The sequence below is a fragment of the Anas acuta genome, chromosome 28 (assembly GCF_963932015.1).
Source record: "Anas acuta chromosome 28, bAnaAcu1.1, whole genome shotgun sequence".
Classification (NCBI taxonomy): Eukaryota; Metazoa; Chordata; class Aves; order Anseriformes; family Anatidae; genus Anas; species Anas acuta.
The window spans coordinates 2,364,554-2,386,820 of record NC_089006.1 but is presented as its reverse complement, the minus strand read 5'-3'; the positions used below and the strand labels follow the sequence as shown (position 1 = coordinate 2,386,820).

At 51.0% G+C, this 22,267-nt stretch overlaps 5 protein-coding genes and 1 pseudogene across 5 annotated transcripts; 3 read left to right on the top strand and 3 right to left on the bottom strand.

Moving 5' to 3' along the window:
- Positions 1-770: 770 nt before the first annotated feature.
- LOC137845722 (feather keratin B-4-like) lies at positions 771-1,490 on the top strand. Its single transcript, XM_068663144.1, has one exon. It carries the CDS (start codon positions 792-794, stop codon positions 1,134-1,136), a length of 345 nt encoding a protein of 114 aa, XP_068519245.1. The 5' UTR covers positions 771-791; the 3' UTR covers positions 1,137-1,490.
- Positions 1,491-2,400: 910 nt separating this feature from the next.
- Positions 2,401-3,403, bottom strand: LOC137845408 (scale keratin-like). Its single transcript, XM_068662569.1, has 2 exons — positions 3,166-3,403; positions 2,401-3,111 (listed from the first exon to the last, which is right to left on the bottom strand). Exons 1-2 carry the CDS (start codon positions 3,401-3,403, stop codon positions 2,654-2,656), a joined length of 696 nt encoding a protein of 231 aa, XP_068518670.1. The 3' UTR covers positions 2,401-2,653.
- A 4,376-nt stretch (positions 3,404-7,779) lies between these two features.
- On the top strand, positions 7,780-8,782 carry LOC137845796 (claw keratin-like). The gene has a single exon (XM_068663262.1). It carries the CDS (start codon positions 7,780-7,782, stop codon positions 8,527-8,529), a length of 750 nt encoding a protein of 249 aa, XP_068519363.1. The 3' UTR covers positions 8,530-8,782.
- Positions 8,783-14,669: 5,887 nt separating this feature from the next.
- Positions 14,670-15,606, bottom strand: LOC137845697 (feather keratin 4-like; annotated as a pseudogene).
- A 968-nt stretch (positions 15,607-16,574) lies between these two features.
- On the top strand, positions 16,575-16,943 carry LOC137845584 (scale keratin-like). Its single transcript, XM_068662929.1, has one exon. It carries the CDS (start codon positions 16,578-16,580, stop codon positions 16,941-16,943), a length of 366 nt encoding a protein of 121 aa, XP_068519030.1. The 5' UTR covers positions 16,575-16,577.
- A 1,733-nt stretch (positions 16,944-18,676) lies between these two features.
- LOC137845583 (scale keratin-like) lies at positions 18,677-20,057 on the bottom strand. The gene is made up of 2 exons (XM_068662928.1): positions 19,632-20,057; positions 18,677-19,515 (listed from the first exon to the last, which is right to left on the bottom strand). Exon 2 carries the CDS (start codon positions 19,492-19,494, stop codon positions 19,129-19,131), a length of 366 nt encoding a protein of 121 aa, XP_068519029.1. The 5' UTR covers positions 19,495-19,515; positions 19,632-20,057; the 3' UTR covers positions 18,677-19,128.
- Between the last annotated feature and the right edge of the window lie 2,210 nt (positions 20,058-22,267).

Here is a 22,267-nt window from a genome sequence, read left to right as displayed (position 1 = left end):
TGCACCAGGATACCAGGAAAAATAATCCTTCTCCATGCCTAAGTACTTTGGGATCAAAAACATTTGAATTGTCTCCTTCTAAAATGTTCTGTATACTTTGGCACTAGATCTACATAGCAGCACCTCAGTAGCCTGTAACTGAAATATCAGCACAGCTCCCATCTATTTTTTCTTATCAAATAATATGGGACAATGTCAGCTTCCATTTCTTTCTTTAATAAACAGGCTGAAAGTTGCTTTCTCTTCAAGACTGATATACAAGGAAATAAGCACAAAAAGGACAGGGGAAGAGTAAGTGTTAGGCAAAATATTTGTTGTTTTGCTGTTTAAGAGGCAAGCTTATGTGTGGAGAGGATACTGCCACATTATCAGGTTATGCTCCTCACTTATCCCTGCTGAGGAATTTTATCTTCTTCTCTCTATTGTGGAACAAATCACAACATGGGACAAAATTTCTCATAACTGTATGGTCAGGACATCACAAATACTGACCCTTACTTCCTACCTACTGCAGGTTCCATACAACCTAGGGAGTATTGTGAGAAATGAGCTACCAGGGACTGCTCAGGATCAGGCAGAACTGCCCCTTGAGCTGTCCTCTGTAATGGAGACTAGTCTGGGTTTCACTGAAATCCCCTTTCGATCCAAGACTAACACATCATTATTTTCCCCCCACAGTCTCTAGTTAGCTTTTGGTACTCTCCAGCAGCTCAGTTACACAACTATAATTACAATTTTTTCCTGTACTTACTGTCTTCTCTGTGTTTCAGATTTACCTCCATCCCACAGCCATGTCCTGTTATGACCTCTGTCCTTCCAATCCCTGTGGCCCAACCCCGCTTGCCAACAGCTGCAACGAGCCCTGTGTGCGACAGTGCCAGGACTCAACTTATGTGATCCAGCCCTCTCCCGTGGTGGTGACCCTGCCCGGCCCCATCCTCAGCTCCTTTCCCCAGAACACCACTGTGGGATCCTCGGCATCTGCAGCTGTGGGGGATGCTCTCAGTGCTGGGGGGGTCCCCATCTCCTCTGGCAGCTCCTTGGGACTCGGGGGCCTTGGCTATTCAGGCCTGGGTGGCCTTTATGGGAGGTCTTACCGTCGCTACAACCGCCGTGGGAGCTGTGGGCCGTGCTAAAGCCCCAAGGAAAAACCACAGAGGAAAGGAACCAGAAGCTTAAAAGCACGATCCAGACACAGGACAGAGTTCACGACCATGGCCTTACGCTAGCTGACCACCCTCAGCTTTTCCCTGAGCTAATGGGACTGCAGGAGCTTGGCATTTCTGATTTAATGCCTTTCTCTGTTATCAATGAGGTGAAAAAATGTAACTTTGATTGCTGCATATTGGCATTGGGTGTCCAGCTGTAAAGCATTGCCTTGAAATGTATAATTAGTTTTATCCAAATTGAAACCTATTGCTTTCCTGTGCTGTATATTTTATTTTATTTTTTAGTTATTCTACTTCTTGCTCATTAAACTTATGGTGCATCATAAACATATCCTCTGATGTTTTTCCTTTCTTCTTTTCTTTTGAGCTCTTTTTTTGGATAAATTTGTCAATTTATAAGTTGTCAGTACCAGGCAGATCTTCATTTAAATCATACCGTAACAATCAGTGAGGAGATAATTAAAGACACATGTAAACCGTGAGTAATACCTGTTTTCTGATAAGGTGTTTTTCCTTAGCCACACTTCTTTCAGAACAATATTAAATATTCATTCCTGGCTAACAAACAGTGGGTAAAACAGGTGGGGAAATCTAATCCTGTCTTACAGGCAATGTCCTTTCATCTCTTGCTGTTCCAGTTCCTTAGAGCTCGTAAAATCCCAGCAACCTCCTCTATTATTTTCCTGACTCATTTTTCACTCTATGGAGAATTAACATTAAGAAAAATGTCAGTAAATAACAGCAAAAACATTAAAAATTAACAAATTAGATAAGAAAACTATGTATGATTCTTCCTTTGTTTGCTTGTTTGTTTAGGAATACTGAAATTAAGGGGTAATTGGTTACTAAATTATGTAGTGATTAGGGGACCTTTGAGGTGTCACCAGAAATCCTCAGAGCAATAACAATTACCCCTCCTGTTCTAAACCTTGGGGAAGATAATGACTTCTGAATTGCTAAACAAATATTCATTAACACAAAGCTGACGCCTTAAGGATCTCAATTAAAATTTCATTCTACAATTTGAAAAGACATGGAGCAGGGCAGATTTTCTGATAAGTTAACTCAGCACACTAGGGAGTTAATTTTGCTCCCAGAGGAGTCTGAGGGACAAATGAAAACCAAGGAGTCTCACATGCAACACCACGGGACTTTATTGTGACAGGGAAGCATAGCAGGCAAATACAGAAACTCAAGGTGATCCAAGAGGAAAGGCATGATGCAAGTACTGCGTCGTGGGTACTGGTGCCCTGCTCAGGGCCCCAGGGCCAGTCGAGGTGGCAGGAGGCTGCAGGGGACGCTGAGGAGGCAGCCAGGGCACACTGTGGCACAGGGCAGTGGGACAATGGGCACACAGCAACCTCCAGTCCCCGTGCCCCAGCAGATGATGGGTGCTGCTGGTCCCCAGGGCTCTTGCTCCATGTCCCCATGGCAGGGTCCTTGCTTCAGGGCTGTCGCTGGCTCTGGGCATGGCTGTGGTGGCCTTAGAAAGACCCACAGCTACCACGACGGGACCTTCTCCACCTGGTACCAGGGAGGCAATAGCCCATGCCACAGGAGGAGGGGCCAGAGCTGTAGGACCTGCCAAAATTGCCGAAGCCACTAGAGCCATACAGCCCCCCATAGCCCAGGGAGCCCCCGTAGCTCAAGTCATCCCCATAACCTAGGCAGCTCCCATAGCCCTGGGAACCGCCGTAGCCCCCCAGGCCAAAGGAGCTCCCATAGCCCTGGGAACCGCCGTAGCCCCCCAGGCCAAAGGAGCTCCCATAGCCCTGGGAACCGCCGTAGCCCCCCAGGCCAAAGGAGCTCCCATAGCCCTGGGACCCGCCGTAGCCCCCCAGGCCAAAGGAGCCCCTATAGCCCTGGGAGCTGCCATAGCCCCCCAAGCCCAGAGAGCCCCCGTAGCCCTGGACCCCCCCCAGGCCAAAGGAGCCCCCAAAGCCTTGGGACCCTCCAAAACCAAAGGGGCCCCCATAGCCCAGGGAGCCCCCATAGCCCAGGTTGCTTCGGGAGCTGAAGGAGCCTCCCAGAGTGGTTGGGCCCGAGGATCCCACAATGCTCTCCTGAGGAAAAGAGCTGAGCACAGGGCCCGGGACTGTCACCACCGCCGGCGGGGGGATGATCACAGCTCTGGAGGGGGGACACTGCTGCACGCAGGGCTCGTTGTAGCTCTCGGCAATTGGCTGAGGGCAGGTCACCCCGTACGGTCTGTAGGACTCCATGGAGCAAGACATCCTTCTTGTGATGGTTGTGAGTCTGCAGTGCACAGTAGAAAGCAGGTTTAAGGTAAATGGACAAGCCTTAGAGCTGCACTATGAGGAATCTAACGAATCTAATTTATAAGCACAGCTTAAACAGACTAAAATTTGCTAGTATATTTACAGTAGGTTAAGAGAGGAAGTGTCAGTTATAGCCAGTCATTTCTCTAGGTTCATATTGCTTCTCTAGTAGCACCCAACTTCTAAGTGGAAACATTTGTTCTTATGGGGCAAATGCTACCACAAGATGTATTTATTATGCTCCCTGTGATACTTTAAAGTTTCCTAGTGCATGTAGCTCCTGAATTGGAACTAAAATGCCTGGGAAATGGATAGTGAAAATGACATTATAAAATTGCCCATTTTGTTGTAAGGAGACCTTCCAACACTTGCAGTTCTCCAAGCCTGCCATTCCATAGCATCACATATGATGTAGCATTGATTGAAAAAAGTTATAGAAGGACAGAGGTTGAGCCAAATAGGACTTACCCTGTTCACCAAGGAGAATATGCCAGGAGAAGTGGATAGTGAGGCTTGGAGTAGGGAGAGCTTTTATACGTTTCTCAGACTGCTTACAGGATATGATACACCCTTTGTGCCTTAGGTCTTACATAGTAACGAAACAACCTTGATATTGAGGGATTTATTTTTGCTTGCTTTGCACTGCCACTCCCATCTTTGAAAAAAATGGTGTGATACAATGCCAGTACCAAGTCATGGGCATTGGATTTATGAATGATGGGATCTTGCAGTCATCTAATGCCCAACACCAGCATTGGTGGATCTGTTATTTAAGTACACTTTAAGTTTTATATAACACATATATGTTTTATGTAACATGACTACTATGTGGCTTACTGGTTAAAAACAAGCCACAGATAATGTTTGCTACTAGTCAATATTTGCTATATATAGGTTTTACTTTTTTTTTTTTTTTTTTTTCAGATAGTGTACTTACAATGACTGTCATCATTTGGGCTGCTCAGTGTGGCAAATCCAATCTGACATCTGAATTTACATCATAGGATAGGAAATGATGGGTCTTTTGAATAATTTGGGTCTGTGATCTGGAATATCTCATTGTAGACCAATCACTAGCTCTGCTGATTTCCTGCAGTGTAATGCACTCAGGGAAGACCATAAGAGATATCTAGAGATACAGTGGTAAATATTGTTGCTACTGGAGTGAATGAATTGAATAAACTACTTTAATTTACATAGCAACTACCTCTATCAGAAATTTGGAGAATTTGGAGGAGAGATCGTTTAAAAAAATTATCAAAAAGAACAAACTTTTTTTTTTTGTATATCTCTCTCAAGACCTTTAGAGTGAAGAACAACAAATATTCAAGTATAGAAGGAGTGGCAAAGCATCGCCACTTGGAAGATGTTCCAGATCTTCCAAGGAATGATAAGAGGCTTCACAAACACCTACTAAAAATTCATATTCGATTGTTGTAAGATTGTTCTACACAGACGTGCTACCATCAGCATGCAAATCTTGTGCAAGAGCATCAATTTAGAGGTGTGTGGACGAAGTGCTTGTGTCATAATGTATGGCTTCATGTATAAGAGAGGGGGTCATGTAGGGGTGACAGCATGAGATCTGGAGACTAAGAGAGCAGAGAATTTAGGACATCAGTTTGAGACCCTTTGTTTTTCAGAACATGGGAGAATAACTTGTTCAGTCTGAAAATTCAGGCAACCTTTAAGGGGGCTCTTATTTTTTCCTTAGAATTTAAGATATTAGACATTTCAGGCATATTACCAAAATACAGGCTCATAAAAGGAGATGAAGCTACTATTTGCATCTGTAGCATGGACATCGTAATCTCCCCAAACTTGTTAATATCTAATAGAATAAAGAGCTTGACATTATGAATGAAAATTAAATCATTGCAAGTGTCAAATTTAAAAATCACTGCCTGATTATGGAAGCAAAATGAGTGACGTTGGTTGGCATATTTTTGAATGATGCTGTTTCATAACAAGGGAGCTTCTAAATCCTGCCCTTCTTCATTTAGTATGATTATAACAGAAATTGCAAGCATTAAGTATTAATGAGTGTTTGTGAAGCAGCTTAAAGTCATTATCTTCTAGGTGCCTGTCATTATTATCAGCAAATCCTGATGACACTTCAAAGGTACATCTATTTAACAATTTAGAGGTCATTTATAGCCTATCTTTTGAAATATTGTTAAATTAGAAAACAACAGATTCGCAAATAATTGTGTGATACCACAGAATTATCCCATTAATAAAATACTATTAAAAGGGATATATTTTAATTTCCCATTTTTTCTTAAGTGCTCAGTACTTCTGGGATGGGGATTAAAAATAAATAAATAAATAAATAAATAAGGATTGTTTTGAAATGTATTTCTAACTTGCATAAGGTGAGATTCCAAATTAAATTTTCAAGTGGTTATAAGCTTTAGACAGAGACCCCATTAACAGTTCTGATGGCATCAAAAAGGCCTTTTCTGCTTCTCTAGAGCAGCCATTCTCAGATCAGCCACTCCTCTTTTAACCGGGTGTCATCTGAATTGTCTCAGCAGAGTTGAGTGAATGATGTTGGAAGAGTTTTCAATAGATGAATGCCAGCTCCACTGGATTTTAGTTAATATTTATAGCAACAACGAGACTGTATCATTCCCGTATGTCACTGGAAATGCATTAAATCAGACACAGATCTCCCTGCCTGAATTAGTTCCAGAGAAAACAAAAAGCTTAAAACAAGCTAGAAACTTTGTCATGTCCTATTGCTCTCTTGTCGTTACTAGCAATACAAATCATAGAATCACAGAATCTCCCAAGTTGAAAGGGACCCACAATGGCCCATATCAAGTCAAACTTCTGGCTCCATACAGGACCACCAAAGAATCCAATCCTACGTCTGAGAGCAGTGTTCAAATACTTCTTAAACTCCAGCGGGCTTGTTGCTATGAACACTGCCCTGGGGAGCCTGTTCCAGTGCCTGACCACCCTGTCAGTACCCAACCAAAAGACACCAAGGTGGTGTCTGACCACAATACCTATTCCATCAGGAGTGAGCCTGCAAAACATCAGCCCTTTGCCCTGATCTGTCAGAATGTTTACAGATCCCCAACAAACTGCAAGAAGAGGACAAGAGGAAATGGGCACAAACGGGGACACAGAAGGCTCCACCTGAACATCTGGAAACACTTGAGCCCGGGGCGTGGAACAGATGACCTCCAGAGGTCCATTCCAAACTGAATCCTTCCATGATTATGTGTGAGGAGAACTTGTGTCTTCTCAGAACTGAATGTCTAGCTCACATTGGATGACCTTCACCTAGTTCTTGCACATGGCACAGAAAGGGCCCCATGCCATGCAGGTACTATTCCAAACATTAAAATGGGACTAACATGACGCGTGTTTCTTGCTCTGGCTTTCAGTCAATGACTGTACAGGATGCCACCCTTTGGATGCAAGTTTCATAAATCCTCTAAAATGAAAATCACAGATAACTGATTGTCATCAGCATTGTATCACACCCATAGTAACTCTTGGGAGGGACAGTGCTGACAAGGCAATATGAAAGCTCCCACTATCATGTTTGTTTTGTAACAAATTAGGACCAGAGGCACAAATGATGGCTTAAAGACACCAGCTGAAGAAGCATATAAAAGCTCATGTTACCTGCAGCCCTTCTATCCACTTCTCTTGCCTCAGTCTCTGCAGCAAACAAGGTAAGCATGGTTTCCACTTAGTCTTTCTACTACCATTACTTTTTATTTTTACAATGCTTTTGCAATGGAGATGATTCCTGCATTTGTGATCACAGACTTATGCCCTTTGTTTCATGCTGAAAATGAATCTGTCCAGAGAGAACATCAGGAGTCACTGCATTAGGAGAGGAAGTAAATCTTCAAACTAGAAAAATACAAATACTTGAAGTGTCTTAGGAAGCCTGAATTAACACATAAGGCAATGAGATTTTTCTCCTATTCATACTGACTTCTTTTTCTCTGGTTCTTATACCTTGAGAGTGCTTCCTCAGCAGTACAAAATGCTGGAGACAGATCACTGAGTAACTGCAGTCTGGCACTAGTAATTTCTCCAGAACATAATTTCTGTTTCACATCAGATTTTTTAAAAAGCTGGTCATGATAAGATTAAAGGTTAAAGATAAAAAAAAGGCAGTTGATACAAGAAAGAGTTTCATTTGTTATATATGTACATTCACTCTTAACTTCTGCTGATTCAGAAATGCATCCAACACTTAGAAATCTTGGTTCATCTCCTCATAGTGCAGCTCTAAGGCTTGTCCATTTACCTTAAACCTGCTTTCTACTGTGCACTGCAGACTCACAACCATCACAAGAAGGATGTCTTGCTCCATGGAGTCCTACAGACCGTACGGGGTGACCTGCCCTCAGCCAATTGCCGAGAGCTACAACGAGCCCTGCGTGCAGCAGTGTCCCCCCTCCAGAGCTGTGATCATCCCCCCGCCGGCGGTGGTGACAGTCCCGGGCCCTGTGCTCAGCTCTTTTCCTCAGGAGAGCATTGTGGGATCCTCGGGCCCGACCACTCTGGGAGGCTCCTTCAGCTCCCGAAGCAACCTGGGCTATGGGGGCTCCCTGGGCTATGGGGGCCCCTTTGGTTTTGGAGGGTCCCAAGGCTTTGGGGGCTCCTTTGGCCTGGGGGGGGTCCAGGGCTACGGGGGCTCTCTGGGCTTGGGGGGCTATGGCAGCTCCCAGGGCTATAGGGGCTCCTTTGGCCTGGGGGGCTACGGCGGGTCCCAGGGCTATGGGAGCTCCTTTGGCCTGGGGGGCTACGGCGGTTCCCAGGGCTATGGGAGCTCCTTTGGCCTGGGGGGCTACGGCGGTTCCCAGGGCTATGGGAGCTCCTTTGGCCTGGGGGGCTACGGCGGTTCCCAGGGCTATGGGAGCTGCCTAGGTTATGGGGATGACTTGAGCTACGGGGGCTCCCTGGGCTACGGGGGGCTGTATGGCTCTAGTGGCTTCGGCAATTTTGGCAGGTCCTACAGCTCTGGCCCCTCCTCCTGTGGCATGGGCTATTGCCTCCCTGGTACCAGGTGGAGAAGGTCCCGTCGTGGTAGCTGTGGGTCTTTCTAAGGCCACCACAGCCATGCCCAGAGCCAGCGACAGCCCTGAAGCAAGGACCCTGCCATGGGGACATGGAGCAAGAGCCCTGGGGACCAGCAGCACCCATCATCTGCTGGGGCACGGGGACTGGAGGTTGCTGTGTGCCCATTGTCCCACTGCCCTGTGCCACAGTGTGCCCTGGCTGCCTCCTCAGCGTCCCCTGCAGCCTCCTGCCACCTCGACTGGCCCTGGGGCCCTGAGCAGGGCACCAGTACCCACGACGCAGTACTTGCATCATGCCTTTCCTCTTGGATCACCTTGAGTTTCTGTATTTGCCTGCTATGCTTCCCTGTCACAATAAAGTCCCGTGGTGTTGCATGTGAGACTCCTTGGTTTTCATTTGTCCCTCAGACTCCTCTGGGAGCAAAATTAGCTCTTGTACAGTGACATTGTATCTGGGTTCCCTCAGGAACCCAAATGTCATGTGAAAAAATGAACTGTTGTTCAGCCTTTCATGCAATTCTTAGGTGTGTCCATTTAATTTATTATTATTACTACTACTAATAATAATAATGATTATTGTTTTGCACGACTTTAGTCAATAGGTATTCTGCAGAACTCTCAGTGGCCTTAAAATGGCTTACACATCAGTTTCTGCATTTGTGTTTTTATGTTGAAACAAAACACACACACATCATGGTGTTGTTGTGTGTGTGTGTGGTTTGTTTTTTTTTCCTGTGCAGGAAATATTTATTTTATTTTATTTTATTTTATTTTATTTTATTTTATTTTATTTTATTTTATTTTATTTTATTTTATTTTATTTTATTTTATTTTATTTTATTTTATTTTATTAATTTCATCTTTTACAAGTTTTCCTGGTATATTATCCTTTGAAGGACAGGATGCATATTGTGAATTAATTGTGTGTTAAGCTCAGATGAGTTCATAGACCTGTTAACTGTTCTTGTTGTTGTAAGACAGCAGTAGACAAAGGAACAAGAGGAAAAGCCCACCAACGTTAAGAGTGGGATTTGTGCAAGCTTTGTGAGCTATTTTGCCTTTCAGTGATGGGTATGGAAACCTGATACCAAGAGCTGAACTTCCCAACCTGTAAGACTGTTACAAAGACATGACTGCATCTGGGGGAGCAGAAATCTGATTGCATTGTGCATCAAAACTGCAAAGACAGTGAAAGTTGGAGGAAAACTACATAAACTTCATTGATATAGTTTAAAATCCTGCATTTTTTAAATTAATCTGTGAGAAATATCCTCAACCAGCATAAAATGAGAAATGAGACAGAAGGAATTTAGATAATCTGTAGTGTTTAATGCGTCATCAACAGGGATTCTCCTGCTGCCTTGGCCTGCAGCTACTTTAGAAGAGCTGGCTGTACCAGTGGGAGTAGAAGTGGGAGGAGAAGGGGCTGGAGTACCTGTTGCTGAGGGTGGAGAGTGCTGAGCTCCCTGACCTGCAGCCAAAAAGTGCCCCAGAGTCATATAGAGTCCTACTGCAGAGGCTCCCCAGGCCAATGCATGCCCCAGAGGTGGAAGAGCCCCCAAAGGCGGGTGCTCTGGAGGAGGCCACCACGGATTGCTGGGGGAAGGATCTGAGGATGGGGCCGGGGAAGGTGATGATGATGGGGGGGGGGGGGTGGCTGGATGAAGGCTGTTGAGTCGGGGCACTGCTGCGCACACAGCTCGTTGCAGCTCTCAGAGATGGGCTGGGGGATGGCAACACTGGTTTTCAGTGAGTACAGGTCATAGGAAGCCATCTTGCAGGATGAAGGTCAGACTGCAAGCCCCAAGATGTGGCTTTGCTTGAAATAGGAGTGTTTCCCCTGGAATGCCACTGAACACAGCTGAAAAAGTGATCATTTATTAGATGTATCTTAAACTTCATAGAATATTAAAATAATGATCTGAAATAACATTGTTTTCATCTGTGATTTTTAACCTTCTTGGCTAAGAATATCCAAATTTTGTTTATGAGGAATGAGTTTCTGCATTCGCACCCATTCCCCCTAATCCTGCATTCACCCTTGCTTTCACTAACAGAATAGTGACAGAGATAAACCACCTAATGCTGCTCAAAATCCGGGTATGCCTATAGAAAACACAAGAAATCTAAAAACCATACTCACTAAGCTCAGCGAGGTGAATAAGCCACAAAAAATGCCTGAACGTACTCAGGGGCTAAACCTTATATAGAGTTTCTTGGCATGACTTCAGGATTTGAAACTCATTTGGCGCTTGGCTGCTAACAGAAATTGTTTAACAGTTCTTTATGTTGAAATTTTTGTGGTTGTCATAGTTATAATTTTATTCAAATTCTCATATCATGTGATGGATTTCTTTAATCTTAGTTCTTAATTGGCTAGTGTAATTCCTACTATCATTACAGTGACCTGACTGGAATTACCATGTGCATTAAGCTGACTCTACATGTTACCTTGTCCTTCATGAATTTGTCATAAGTAGGTCTGCTCAAAGATTTTGTAAGACTCAGCTTTGGCTGACATGCACATTTTTCCTTAACAGCTCTCAAAATTTATCTGGTAACCTTGTTGCAGGAAGAATGAAGCTTAGCATAGGACTACCTAGGAATCTGAGTTTTCCATCCCTAACTTTAACAGACCTTGTTCACCTCAGATGAGTTTTGAGTGATCATGAATATTAACAGAGATCCTACAGTACACACTGTTATTCACCAACAGCTTTCCACAGAGAGGAACAGTCTTTTGATCTACCTATAAATGTGCCAGCTCAATCATACATAAAAAAATAATTTTGCTTCACTACAAGAGTTTAAATGTGCATTGAAATTCAGCTTTAAAGGAGCCCACTGTTCTGCTGACAGTGATTTGTGTTAGCAAGTCAAAGAAATCACCAGCCAGATGTACGTAAAGTCCCACCCCTGCCCAAGATGAACCAAAACAGGTACGACTCCAAGGAGAAAAGCAAAAAAGCAGATGCAGTTTTTTGTTAGATGATGTTGGCATTAAACCTTACCAAGTATGTTCTGGGACTACTTGAAAAAAAAAAAAAGTACGATGTAGTGATTTCACAAACTTTAATTGGTGTTCAACCTAGCTAATATTTAATGTCATGTTAATGTATGAAAATGTGTTAGTGATTTAGACACTTCAGTGTTACACAATTACATCACTTTTATGTACAGGTATCAAGGTGGTGCATGCCATTACTTTAATTAGAACACCATTGGAAATCCTGGCTGTCATGGGTCAACATTAACACAGCTTTTCTTTTACATCATTAAAAAAAATCTCAATCAGATGTCACACATGGTGTGTATCAGATGAAAAAATATCTGTATTTAAATCTATACTTTGCAGAAAGAAACTTTACATACATTTGTGATTGTTTATCTTTCCCCTCCCCTCTATGCTTTTACAGAGGATAGCCTGTATTTTCTATTCCAACTCTAATGTTTTTACCCATGTCCAAGATATTCTATGGATTCTTCCAATTGGCAACACTGAGAAGATGCCCAGAGCTGCTGATCTGGACTTAATGCCTGCAGTACCTATGCTGAATATTTCTAGTTTTGATACATCTTGAGTCATCTTTTTTTTTTTTTTTTTTTTTTCTCTTCATGTAAAAAAATGGATTAGATTTCTGATTTTTTTTTTTTTTTTTCTCCTTGGAATTTGGTAAGACTTGTGGCTGGGGAAGAAAGTAGAAACAACTGCTGGCTAAAAATCAGTGTTTTCCAATAAGCCCTGCCTTGCATTTATTGCAGGGGAAGACAAAAATCTCTCTTCAGGCATAGAAAGTGAACTGCAGTCTACATTTTACCCACTCTTTAAGGATGACTTCCTTGCCCACATTTATAGTTTACCATGATGTTTACAAGTCAGAGCAAGTTGTGCCTTATTACTCTCTCTGGGCAACAAGCCCTCCCCACATCCAAGACCTCCATTTCCTCTCTCCACTAGCTAGCCTTACTTTCTGTATAAAAACATTGTTATTTAAATGTTCTTCTAATTCTAAAATGTCTTATGGGGGTTCCCGTGGGAAAAAAAAAGGAAAAAAAAAAGTGATTACTACAGATTTTCTCAGGCTTCTAAGGAACAAAGGATATCAAAGCAGTTTAGAAACACTGACTAATGATTTATGCAAGTAGACTGTTTTGTTATAATGCAATGTGCGTGTCCCAGGGGTGAGTAATAGCATCAGGCTAAACAGAGAGCCCTATCGCTCCCCTAATCAGAATATGGTCTGTAGCCACTGGAGCTGGCCAGCTCTGTCTCTGCCCTACTTTCCCTTTTGTGTCATCCAGAGCAGTCTGCTCTTCTCCCAGCGTGTCAACAAACATCTTGAGCAGGAGCGTGGATCCTGCATTACAAGCTTACCATTCTTTCCATTGTCTCTGTAGATTTTTAAGCAACTAGGAAGGGTGAAGTTGTAAAGCTGGATGATAAAGAAGTGAGATTAAGAGAGTTGAAAGGGGATGTTTTAAAAAACGAATATCATTCCTGCACTTTAAATAAGAAGCAGCAGTATTTTAATAGTCTGGAGTTATTATCATCTTAAAACAACTCTTTAAACTGTAGCTGTGTGTCAAATATTATTACTAGAGAATATTCTGAACCTGTTTTCATAGTGGATGCAGAAAGTGAAGGTTTTATAAAATACCAGGAGCATCACCCAGAGGTAACTCATTATGCATTCTAAAGAATATAGATTACTGTATGACAATGAAAATCAACTATGGATATCACAGAAGAAAGGAGAAAAAAAATGTACAGCAGTAAGATGCAGGAGGTAATTTTTGAACTTAAAAAATTGAAAAGGAGGTAAATATGAACAAGATGGAGACACAAGATCTCCAAATCTGTCTCTCTCTCATTACTAAATACTTAACTGACACAGAATAAAAAGCACTACTCAAAATGATTGATACTAGAAACTACAACAAGAAGGAATGCACCATGTTGCTGAAAGGATACAGGGAAAACTGGCTGTGGCAAATAAGCAGAGAGTCTTGCCACTGTGGCAAATAAGCAGAGAGTCTTTAGCCTTATGGACAAATACAGATCCAGATGAATACACAATAGGCTACATATGGAAAAAAGAAAACAAAAAGGGAAAAAAAAAAAAAAAAAAAACAAGGAAAAAAACCAACAATCAAGAAAAAGAGATTTATTGGGAAAGACAAGTAAAACAAAATCAGAAAACAATAAAAGATGAGGGTGACAAGACTAAAAAACACCAACAAGACTATGCACAGAATTTTGTTTGTAATTTTGCAAATTGCAATTATCAGAATTAAAGTTCAAACACTAAATATATGTTCCAAGAAAAAAAAATAAAATGAGAGAGAGAGAAAGAGAATAAGTGAACCATTAAAAGGTAAGCAGGATATAAAAAGGACCACATGCAATCCAAGAAAGTAGATATAAGAACAAATATTGAGAAAGGAAGACCAAAACATTTTAGAAAATACAAATAGATATGTCTTTTGGGATCAGTAACACCTACAAATGTCTAAAAAATATGCGACCTGTGAGGTTGGTTTTACCAGGCCCGCTGGTGTACACAGCCTCATAAAGGAGGAGAGTAAGGGGGACAGGCAAGAGGCAGGGAGAATGGGAGATTCAGAGGTGCAGATGAGCATCCCAAAAAGATAATTACAGGAGCTGAGAGAGCGTGGGTACTGTAGAAGAAACAGAAACAGACCACCATGAGGTACTAACAAGAAAGAGCTTATTGAGTGCTCAAAGGAAGGCAATGCTGCAGTCAGATTGACCACTGAGAGAGCAGAGGCTTCGTCCTTCCTTCCTGCCAGGACACAGGAGATCCAGCATTAGTGCGACTTCAGACTTTCTGAATTTTTGCTTTATAGCCAACACCTACCCTGCTCTCTGTCCTAACCCACTGCACAAAAAAAAAAGCCCCTTCTGCCATGACTGATCCCCTCACCCTTAAAGGGCCAAGAAAACCATGGGTCACTCAGCATCAGTGTGTGCCCACCCCAGAACATCCGCTACAACCCCCAGGGCTGCCTTACAGACTCGGAACACAGAGAGAGGAAGAGAGAGAGGAGTGGATGCAGGAAACCTTTATTGTGCCCGGAACGGCAGGAGAAGTGGACAGAGAGCTGGAGCAGGAGCCAGCGAGGCTGGCTGTGGCATGTTGGGGGACAGAGGATCTTCTCCAGAGCGTGGCTTCTGGTTGCGCAAGCCCCGGCGGTGCGGCAGTGCAGCTCGGGAGGGCTTGGCCCATGGGCCCCACAGGCCTTGAAGGGTCCTGCTCTTGCTGCGGAGAGCAGGAGGGGGGAAGAGAGAGTGGGAGAGCAGAGGGCAGGCCGGGCGCAAGGCCCTGGCCGTGGAGGAAGGAGGAGTAGAATAGGGTGCGAGAGGCCGAAGGGGCCGGCACAGCCAGCTGCCCAGGCCTTGGCTGGGGCTGGAGATGCTCAGCGCTCCTCAGCGCCCCGTGCCCACGAGCTCAGCCATGCGTTGCGGCAGCTGGCAGGGGGTCTGGGGCAGGGCGTGGCTTTAGCAGGGCCCACAGGTGTCCCACAGCTTCTTGCTGTAGCGCGGCAAGAGGTAGGGGCTGCAGGCGGGAGAAGCGTAGGGCCTGCCAAAGGTGCAGAGGCCCCCCGAGCCCTGGGTGGCCCCCGCGCCGTAGAGGCCCCCCAGCCCCAGGGAGCCCCCAAAGGCGGGTGCTCCGGAGGAGCCCACCACGGCTTGCTGGGGGAAGGAGCTGAGGATGGGGCCGGGGAAGGTGACGACAACGGGCGGCGGCTGGATGAAGGCCGTCGAGTCGGGGCACTGCCGCGCGCACAGCTCGTTGCAGCTCTCAGCGATGGGCTGGGGGACGGCGACGCTGGTTTTCGGCGGGCACAGGTCGTAGCAAGCCATCTTGCGGGATTGGACGGTGCTCTGCAAGAGGGCACAGAGTGCGATGCGAGGGAGCCGTAGATGGCAGCTGCCCAGGCTGAGGCGCAGGGGCCAGGGGCAGGGGCCAGCGGCAGGAGGAGAAGCGCTCGCAGACTTACCCTGTTCCCCAAGGAGAAGGCGGTCAGAGCAGTGCTTGCGAGAGCCCCGCGCAGGCCGAGCTTTTATCCAGGCCCCGCCATTGCGCAGCGCCTGCTGGGCCAATGGGCAGAGGCGGCACTCCCTCCTGCCGAGGCCAGGCTGTCCTGCTCCTGCCCTCCCTGAGTCAGCATCCCCTGTCCGGACCAGCACAGGCCCCTTTGCTGGCTTCCCTCCCCTTTCCGCTTGGCGGGCCAAATGCGTGGTGCTGAGCAGGCAGTGCCCGAGAGGAGCGCCTTTGATTTGGCGTTTCGTCACCTCGCCCCTCTGGAGATAACAACTGCAGTGCGTACGTCATGGAGGCGCTGGCGTGTGGCTGCTCCTTGCCCAGCGCCACGACCCCGCTCTGCCCTGGGGCTCTCCACAGCGCGCACGCGGCCACCCCGAGACCAAACCCCTGGGGAAGAGCTGCGGCACGCAGGGTGCTGGCAGCCCGCCTGTGTCACGCTGCATGCCCTCTTAGGCACGCAGGGGATGAGACGGCAGCGGGGCTAATTTGCCCATTAGGTGAAGGCTGGCGAGCGTCCGAGCGGGGTAATTGCAGGGGCTGAGGGAGCGGGTGGGGGCTGGCGAGGAACCGGCGTCAGCACAACAGCCCCGTGGCGCGCAGGGAGGAGGCCATGGCTCGGCCACCACGGGCCACGTGCCCCCAGCGCGGCCAGCTCCTCCCCGCGCTCTCCGGCCCCCATAAAAGCGTGGTCCTGGGCAAGCGCTGGCATCCGCCGCTCCTGCCTGGCTCTGCTCGGGAAAAGGGTGGGTGGCGGGGCCTCGTCGGGCAGGGGCCGGTGTGGGGCTCCCTGGCCACGAGAGCTCTGCCGGAGGCGCTGTGGGCAGAGGGGCTCCGTGGGGGCAGGCGAGGGCCGCGGGCACGCAGGGAGCAAGCGTGGAGAGCCGGGGCGAGCTGAGGAGGGAGCCCCCTGGCTGGGGCACGGGCCCTGCTCTGCCAGGGCATCTCCTCACTCACAGCACCGGCCCTGGGGGCTTTGCATTGCAGGCTCAGCTCTCTCACACCAAGATGGCTTGCAACGACCTGTACCCGCCGAAAACCAGCGTCGCCGTCCCCCAGCCCATCGCTGAGAGCTGCAACGAGCTGTGCGCGCGGCAGTGCCCCGACTCGACGGCCTTCATCCAGCCGCCGCCCGTTGTCGTCACCTTCCCCGGCCCCATCCTCAGCTCCTTCCCCCAGCAAGCCGTGGTGGGCTCCTCCGGAGCACCCGCCTTTGGGGGCTCCCTGGGGCTGGGGGGCCTCTACGGCGCGGGGGCCACCCAGGGCTCGGGGGGCCTCTGCACCTTTGGCAGGCCCTACGCTTCTCCCGCCTGCAGCCCCTACCTCTTGCCGCGCTACAGCAAGAAGCTGTGGGACACCTGTGGGCCCTGCTAAAGCCACGCCCGTGACACCTCTTCTCCTCCTCCTCCTTCCTCCTCCTCCTCTGCACAGACATGTGACTCCTCTGGTGCTGCCCCCCAGGGCCCTTTCTTGGCCCTGGGCCGGCCAGCGCCTGGCAGAAGCCTGAAGGAAGAACGCCTCTCTGGAAGCCCCAGGCACCACCGGCCTGCCTGGGCCTTGCTCGCGCCTCTGTGCTTGTGTCCTTTCCTGCCTTGACAATAAAGCAAGCCTGCATCCAATGCCTGCCTCTCCGCCTTTCCTTCCCAGGCCCCGCGGGGGCTCCAGGGCTCCCTCCGCCTGCACATGGCCCCTTCGCTCTCCCAGCCCCCCAAAGAGCCGGGGCGCCCTGGACAAAGCCCCTGGCAGCCCTGCCTCCCACACTGAGGGCTGCAGCCCATCTCCCAGGGCCCTGCCTGGAAGCAGCCTGCTCCCCGCCTCCAGCATGGCCGCCTCCAGACGCTCCACACAAGGTCCTGAAACAGAGGGGAACCCCGAGCGAGGAGCAGCAGCACGCCAACTGCCGCCTCCACGCAGCGCCACCTGAACGAAGCTTAAGCCTTGTCCAAACCACTTCCCTGCCCAGCCCGCTCCCGGGCTTACACACTCCCGTAGCTGAAGAAAGAGCTTCTCCCAAAGAGCCAAGCCGAACTTCTCCCAGGGCACCGTTCAGCTCTGAGCTTTTCCCTCACAGCCCAGCAGTTAGCAGAGCTTATCTTTAGCAGGCAATTTCTATACAATTAGCACGGCTTGCAGTCAAACCAAACTTCTAGGAACCAGCTCGGCTTCCTTATTATCTAGGATTCTTGCATTTCCTAGACGGTTCAGTCATGCGGACCCTCTGCCAAATCCTTACTAATCACCACCACACCAGCACCACAGGCTAGAGCCAGTCTTGACCGGAAAGAACTCACTCTACTCCAAGGAAGAAGACAACACCGCCCGCAGCCCTGAGCACCGAGGGAGCAGAGGCTTCTTCCTGCCAGCCAGCCAGCCAGCCAGCCAGCCAGCCAGCCAGCAGCAGCAGCAGCTCCAGCCTGAGTGCCACATGGGGCTTGCTGCCGCTTCGTTTTATAGCCAGTGTTCCCTGAGCTGTGCCACTTCCCTCTTCCTTAACGGGCGTCACCACACCCAAGGATCCAGCACGTGGGCTTTGTGCTAACACTGATGGGCTTAATCCCAGGGCCAGCAGGAGGCTTGCCTGGGAAGAGGTGTCACCTCAGCCTGGGGCCACAAAGGGGGAGACAGAAGGGGAGGGGCGACCCATGCTCAGCGCCCTTACGTCTTATGGCTGCTGCTAACCCTATTGCCAATGATCAGGAGCAGGGGGGAGCGCTCACGGCCCCAAGGCACGTTGCTGGCTCCTGCTCCAGTGGGCGGCCACCAGCCCCACGGCCATTTCTGCAAGGCTGTCCTCCAGCAAGGGACCGGCCATGCACTCACCGCGCGCAGCGCTCAGCCATCCCTGCTCTCCGGCCTCTTCCTCTGCGCTTCTTGCCCGAGACGGTGCCTCGCTTCTGCGGAGCAGCTCCACTTGCCAGAGCTGGTCGCGCTCCCGGGCGGAGAAGGCCAGGCAAAGCAGAACTGCCAGCACCTCTCCTGCTCTCTGCCCTAATGCCCTGGGCCTCCCAGCACCAGCGTGTGCCCTCCCCCGCAGCCTCCACTACGCCCCCTGCCCCCCAGGGCTGCTTTCCTGACTCGGAACACAGAGAGAGGAAGAGAGAGAGGAGTGGATGCAGGAAACCTTTATTGTGCCCGGCACGGCAGGAGAAGTGGACAGAGAGCTGGAGCAGGAGCCAGCGAGGCTGGCTGTGGCATGTTGGGGGGACAGAGGATCTTCTCCAGAGCGTGGCTTCTGGTTGCGCAAGCCCCGGCGGTGCGGCAGTGCAGCTCGGGAGGGCTTGGCCCATGGGCCCCACAGGCCTTGAAGGGTCCTGCTCTTGCTGCGGAGAGCAGGAGGGGGGAAGAGAGAGTGGGAGAGCAGAGGGCAGGCCGGGCGCAAGGCCCTGGCCGTGGAGGAAGGAGGAGTAGAATAGGGTGCGAGAGGCCGAAGGGGCCGGCACAGCCAGCTGCCCAGGCCTTGGCTGGGGCTGGAGATGCTCAGCGCTCCTCAGCGCCCCGTGCCCACGAGCTCAGCCATGCGTTGCGGCAGCTGGCAGGGGGTCTGGGGCAGGGCGTGGCTTTAGCAGGGCCCACAGGTGTCCCACAGCTTCTTGCTGTAGCGCGGCAAGAGGTAGGGGCTGCAGGCGGGAGAAGCGTAGGGCCTGCCAAAGGTGCAGAGGCCCCCCGAGCCCTGGGTGGCCCCCGCGCCGTAGAGGCCCCCCAGCCCCAGGGAGCCCCCAAAGGCGGGTGCTCCGGAGGAGCCCACCACGGCTTGCTGGGGGAAGGAGCTGAGGATGGGGCCGGGGAAGGTGACGACAACGGGGGGCGGCTGGATGAAGGCCGTCGAGTCGGGGCACTGCCGCGCGCACAGCTCGTTGCAGCTCTCAGCGATGGGCTGGGGGACGGCGACGCTGGTTTTCGGCGGGCACAGGTCGTAGCAAGCCATCTTGCGGGATTGGACGGTGCTCTGCAAGAGGGCACAGAGTGCGATGCGAGGGAGCCGTAGATGGCAGCTGCCCAGGCTGAGGCGCAGGGGCCAGGGGCAGGGGCCAGCGGCAGGAGGAGAAGCGCTCGCAGACTTACCCTGTTCCCCAAGGAGAAGGCGGTCAGAGCAGTGCTTGCGAGAGCCCCGCGCAGGCCGAGCTTTTATCCAGGCCCCGCCATTGCGCAGCGCCTGCTGGGCCAATGGGCAGAGGCGGCACTCCCTCCTGCCGAGGCCAGGCTGTCCTGCTCCTGCCCTCCCTGAGTCAGCATCCCCTGTCCGGACCAGCACAGGCCCCTTTGCTGGCTTCCCTCCCCTTTCCGCTTGGCGGGCCAAATGCGTGGTGCTGAGCAGGCAGTGCCCGAGAGGAGCGCCTTTGATTTGGCGTTTCGTCACCTCGCCCCTCTGGAGATAACAACTGCAGTGCGTACGTCATGGAGGCGCTGGCGTGTGGCTGCTCCTTGCCCAGCGCCACGACCCCGCTCTGCCCTGGGGCTCTCCACAGCGCGCACGCGGCCACCCCGAGACCAAGCCCCTGGGGAAGAGCTGCGGCACGCGTGTCACGCTGCATGCCCTCTTAGGCACGCAGGGGATGAGACGCAGCGGGGGGCTAATTTGCCCATTAGGTGAAGGCTGGCGAGCGTCCGAGCGGGGTAATTGCAGGGGGCTGAGGGAGCGGGTGGGGGCTGGCGAGGACCGGCGTCAGCACAACAGCCCCGTGGCGCGCAGGGAGGAGGCCATGGCTCGGCCACCACGGGCCACGTGCCCCCAGCGCGGCCAGCTCCTCCCGCGCTCTCCGGCCCCCATAAAAGCGTGGTCCTGGGCAAGCGCTGGCATCCGCCGCTCCTGCCTGGCTCTGCTCGGGAAAAGGGTGGGTGGCGGGGCCTCGTCGGGCAGGGGCCGGTGTGGGGCTCCCTGGCCACGAGAGCTCTGCCGAGGCGCTGTGGGCAGAGGGGCTCCGTGGGGGCAGGCGAGGGCCGCGGGCACGCAGGGAGCAGGCGTGGGAGAGCCGGGGGCGGGCTGAGGAGGGAGCCCCTGGCTGGGGCACGGGCCCTGCTCTGCCAGGGCATCTCCTCACTCACAGCACCGGCCCTGGGGGCTTTGCATTGCAGGCTCAGCTCTCTCACACAAGATGGCTTGCAACGACCTGTACCCGCCGAAAACCAGCGTCGCCGTCCCCCAGCCCATCGCTGAGAGCTGCAACGAGCTGTGGCGCGCGGCAGTGCCCCGACTCGACGGCCTTCATCCAGCCGCCGCCCGTTGTCGTCACTTCCCCGGCCCCATCCTCAGCTCCTTCCCCAGCAAGCCGTGGTGGGCTCCTCCGGAGCACCCGCCTTTGGGGGCTCCCTGGGGCTGGGGGGCCTCTACGGCGCGGGGGCCACCCAGGGCTCGGGGGGCCTCTGCACCTTTGGCAGGCCCTACGCTTCTCCCGCCTGCAGCCCCTACCCTCTTGCCGCGCTACAGCAAGAAGCTGTGGGACACCTGTGGGCCCTGCTAAAGCCACGCCCGTGCCACCTCTTCTCCTCCTCCTCCTGCCTCCTCCTCCTCTGCACAGACATGTGACTCCTCTGGTGCTGCCCCCCAGGCCCTTTCTTGGCCCTGGGCCGGCCAGCGCCTGGCAGAAGCCTGAAGGAAGAACGCCTCTCTGGAAGCCCCAGGCACCACCGGCCTGCCTGGGCCTTGCTCGGCGCCTCTGTGCTTGTGTCCTTTCCTGCCTTGACAATAAAGCAGCCTGCATCCAATGCCTGCCTCTCCGCCTTTCCTTCCCAGGCCCCGCGGGGGCTCCAGGGCTCCCTCCGCCTGCACATGGCCCCTTCGCTCTCACCAGCCCCCCAAAGAGCCGGGCGCCCTGGACAAAGCCCCCTGGCAGCCCTGCCTCCCACACTGAGGGCTGCAGCCCATCTCCCAGGCCCTGCCTGGAAGCAGCCTGCTCCCCACCTCCAGCATGGCCGCCTCCAGGACGCTCCACACAAGGTCCTGAAACAGAGGGGAACCCCGAGCGAGGAGCAGCAGCACGCCAACTGCCCGCCTCCACGCAGCGCCACCTGAACGAAGCTTAAGCCTTGTCCAAACCACTTCCCTGCCCAGCCCGCTCCCGGGCTTACACACTCCCGTAGCTGAAGAAAGAGCTTCTCCCAAAGAGCCAAGCCGAACTTCTCCCAGGGCACCGTTCAGCTCTGAGCTTTTCCCTCACAGCCCAGCAGTTAGCAGAGCTTATCTTTAGCAGGCAATTTCTATACAATTAGCACGGCTTGCAGTCAAACCAAACTTCTAGGAACCAGCTCGGCTTCCTTATTATCTAGGATTCTTGCATTTCCTAGACGGTTCAGTCATGCGGACCCTCTGCCAAATCCTTACTAATCACCACCACACCAGCACCACAGGCTAGAGCCAGTCTTGACCGGAAAGAACTCACTCTACTCCAAGGAAGAAGACAACACCGCCCGCAGCCCTGAGCACCGAGGGAGCAGAGGCTTCTTCCTGCCAGCCAGCCAGCCAGCCAGCCAGCCAGCCAGCCAGCAGCAGCAGCAGCTCCAGCCTGAGTGCCACATGGGGCTTGCTGCCGCTTCGTTTTATAGCCAGTGTTCCCTGAGCTGTGCCACTTCCCTCTTCCTTAACGGGCGTCACCACACCCAAGGATCCAGCACGTGGGCTTTGTGCTAACACTGATGGGCTTAATCCCAGGGCCAGCAGGAGGCTTGCCTGGGAAGAGGTGTCACCTCAGCCTGGGGCCACA

What these genes read in the sequence shown, in the direction of transcription:
- LOC137845583 (XM_068662928.1), bottom strand. Translation starts at nt 19,494, where the DNA reads ATGGCTTGCTACGACCTGTGCCCGCCGAAAACCAGCGTCGCCGTCCCC.
- LOC137845796 (XM_068663262.1), top strand. Translation starts at nt 7,780, where the DNA reads ATGTCTTGCTCCATGGAGTCCTACAGACCGTACGGGGTGACCTGCCCT.
- LOC137845584 (XM_068662929.1), top strand. Translation starts at nt 16,578, where the DNA reads ATGGCTTGCAACGACCTGTACCCGCCGAAAACCAGCGTCGCCGTCCCC.
- LOC137845722 (XM_068663144.1), top strand. Translation starts at nt 792, where the DNA reads ATGTCCTGTTATGACCTCTGTCCTTCCAATCCCTGTGGCCCAACCCCG.
- LOC137845408 (XM_068662569.1), bottom strand. Translation starts at nt 3,403, where the DNA reads ATGTCTTGCTCCATGGAGTCCTACAGACCGTACGGGGTGACCTGCCCT. An exon ending in CAGCTCCCGAAGCAACCTGG is followed by an intron (nt 3,112 to 3,165) that starts GCTATGGGGGCT and finishes GAGGGTCCCAAG; the next exon opens with GCTTTGGGGGCTCCTTTGGC.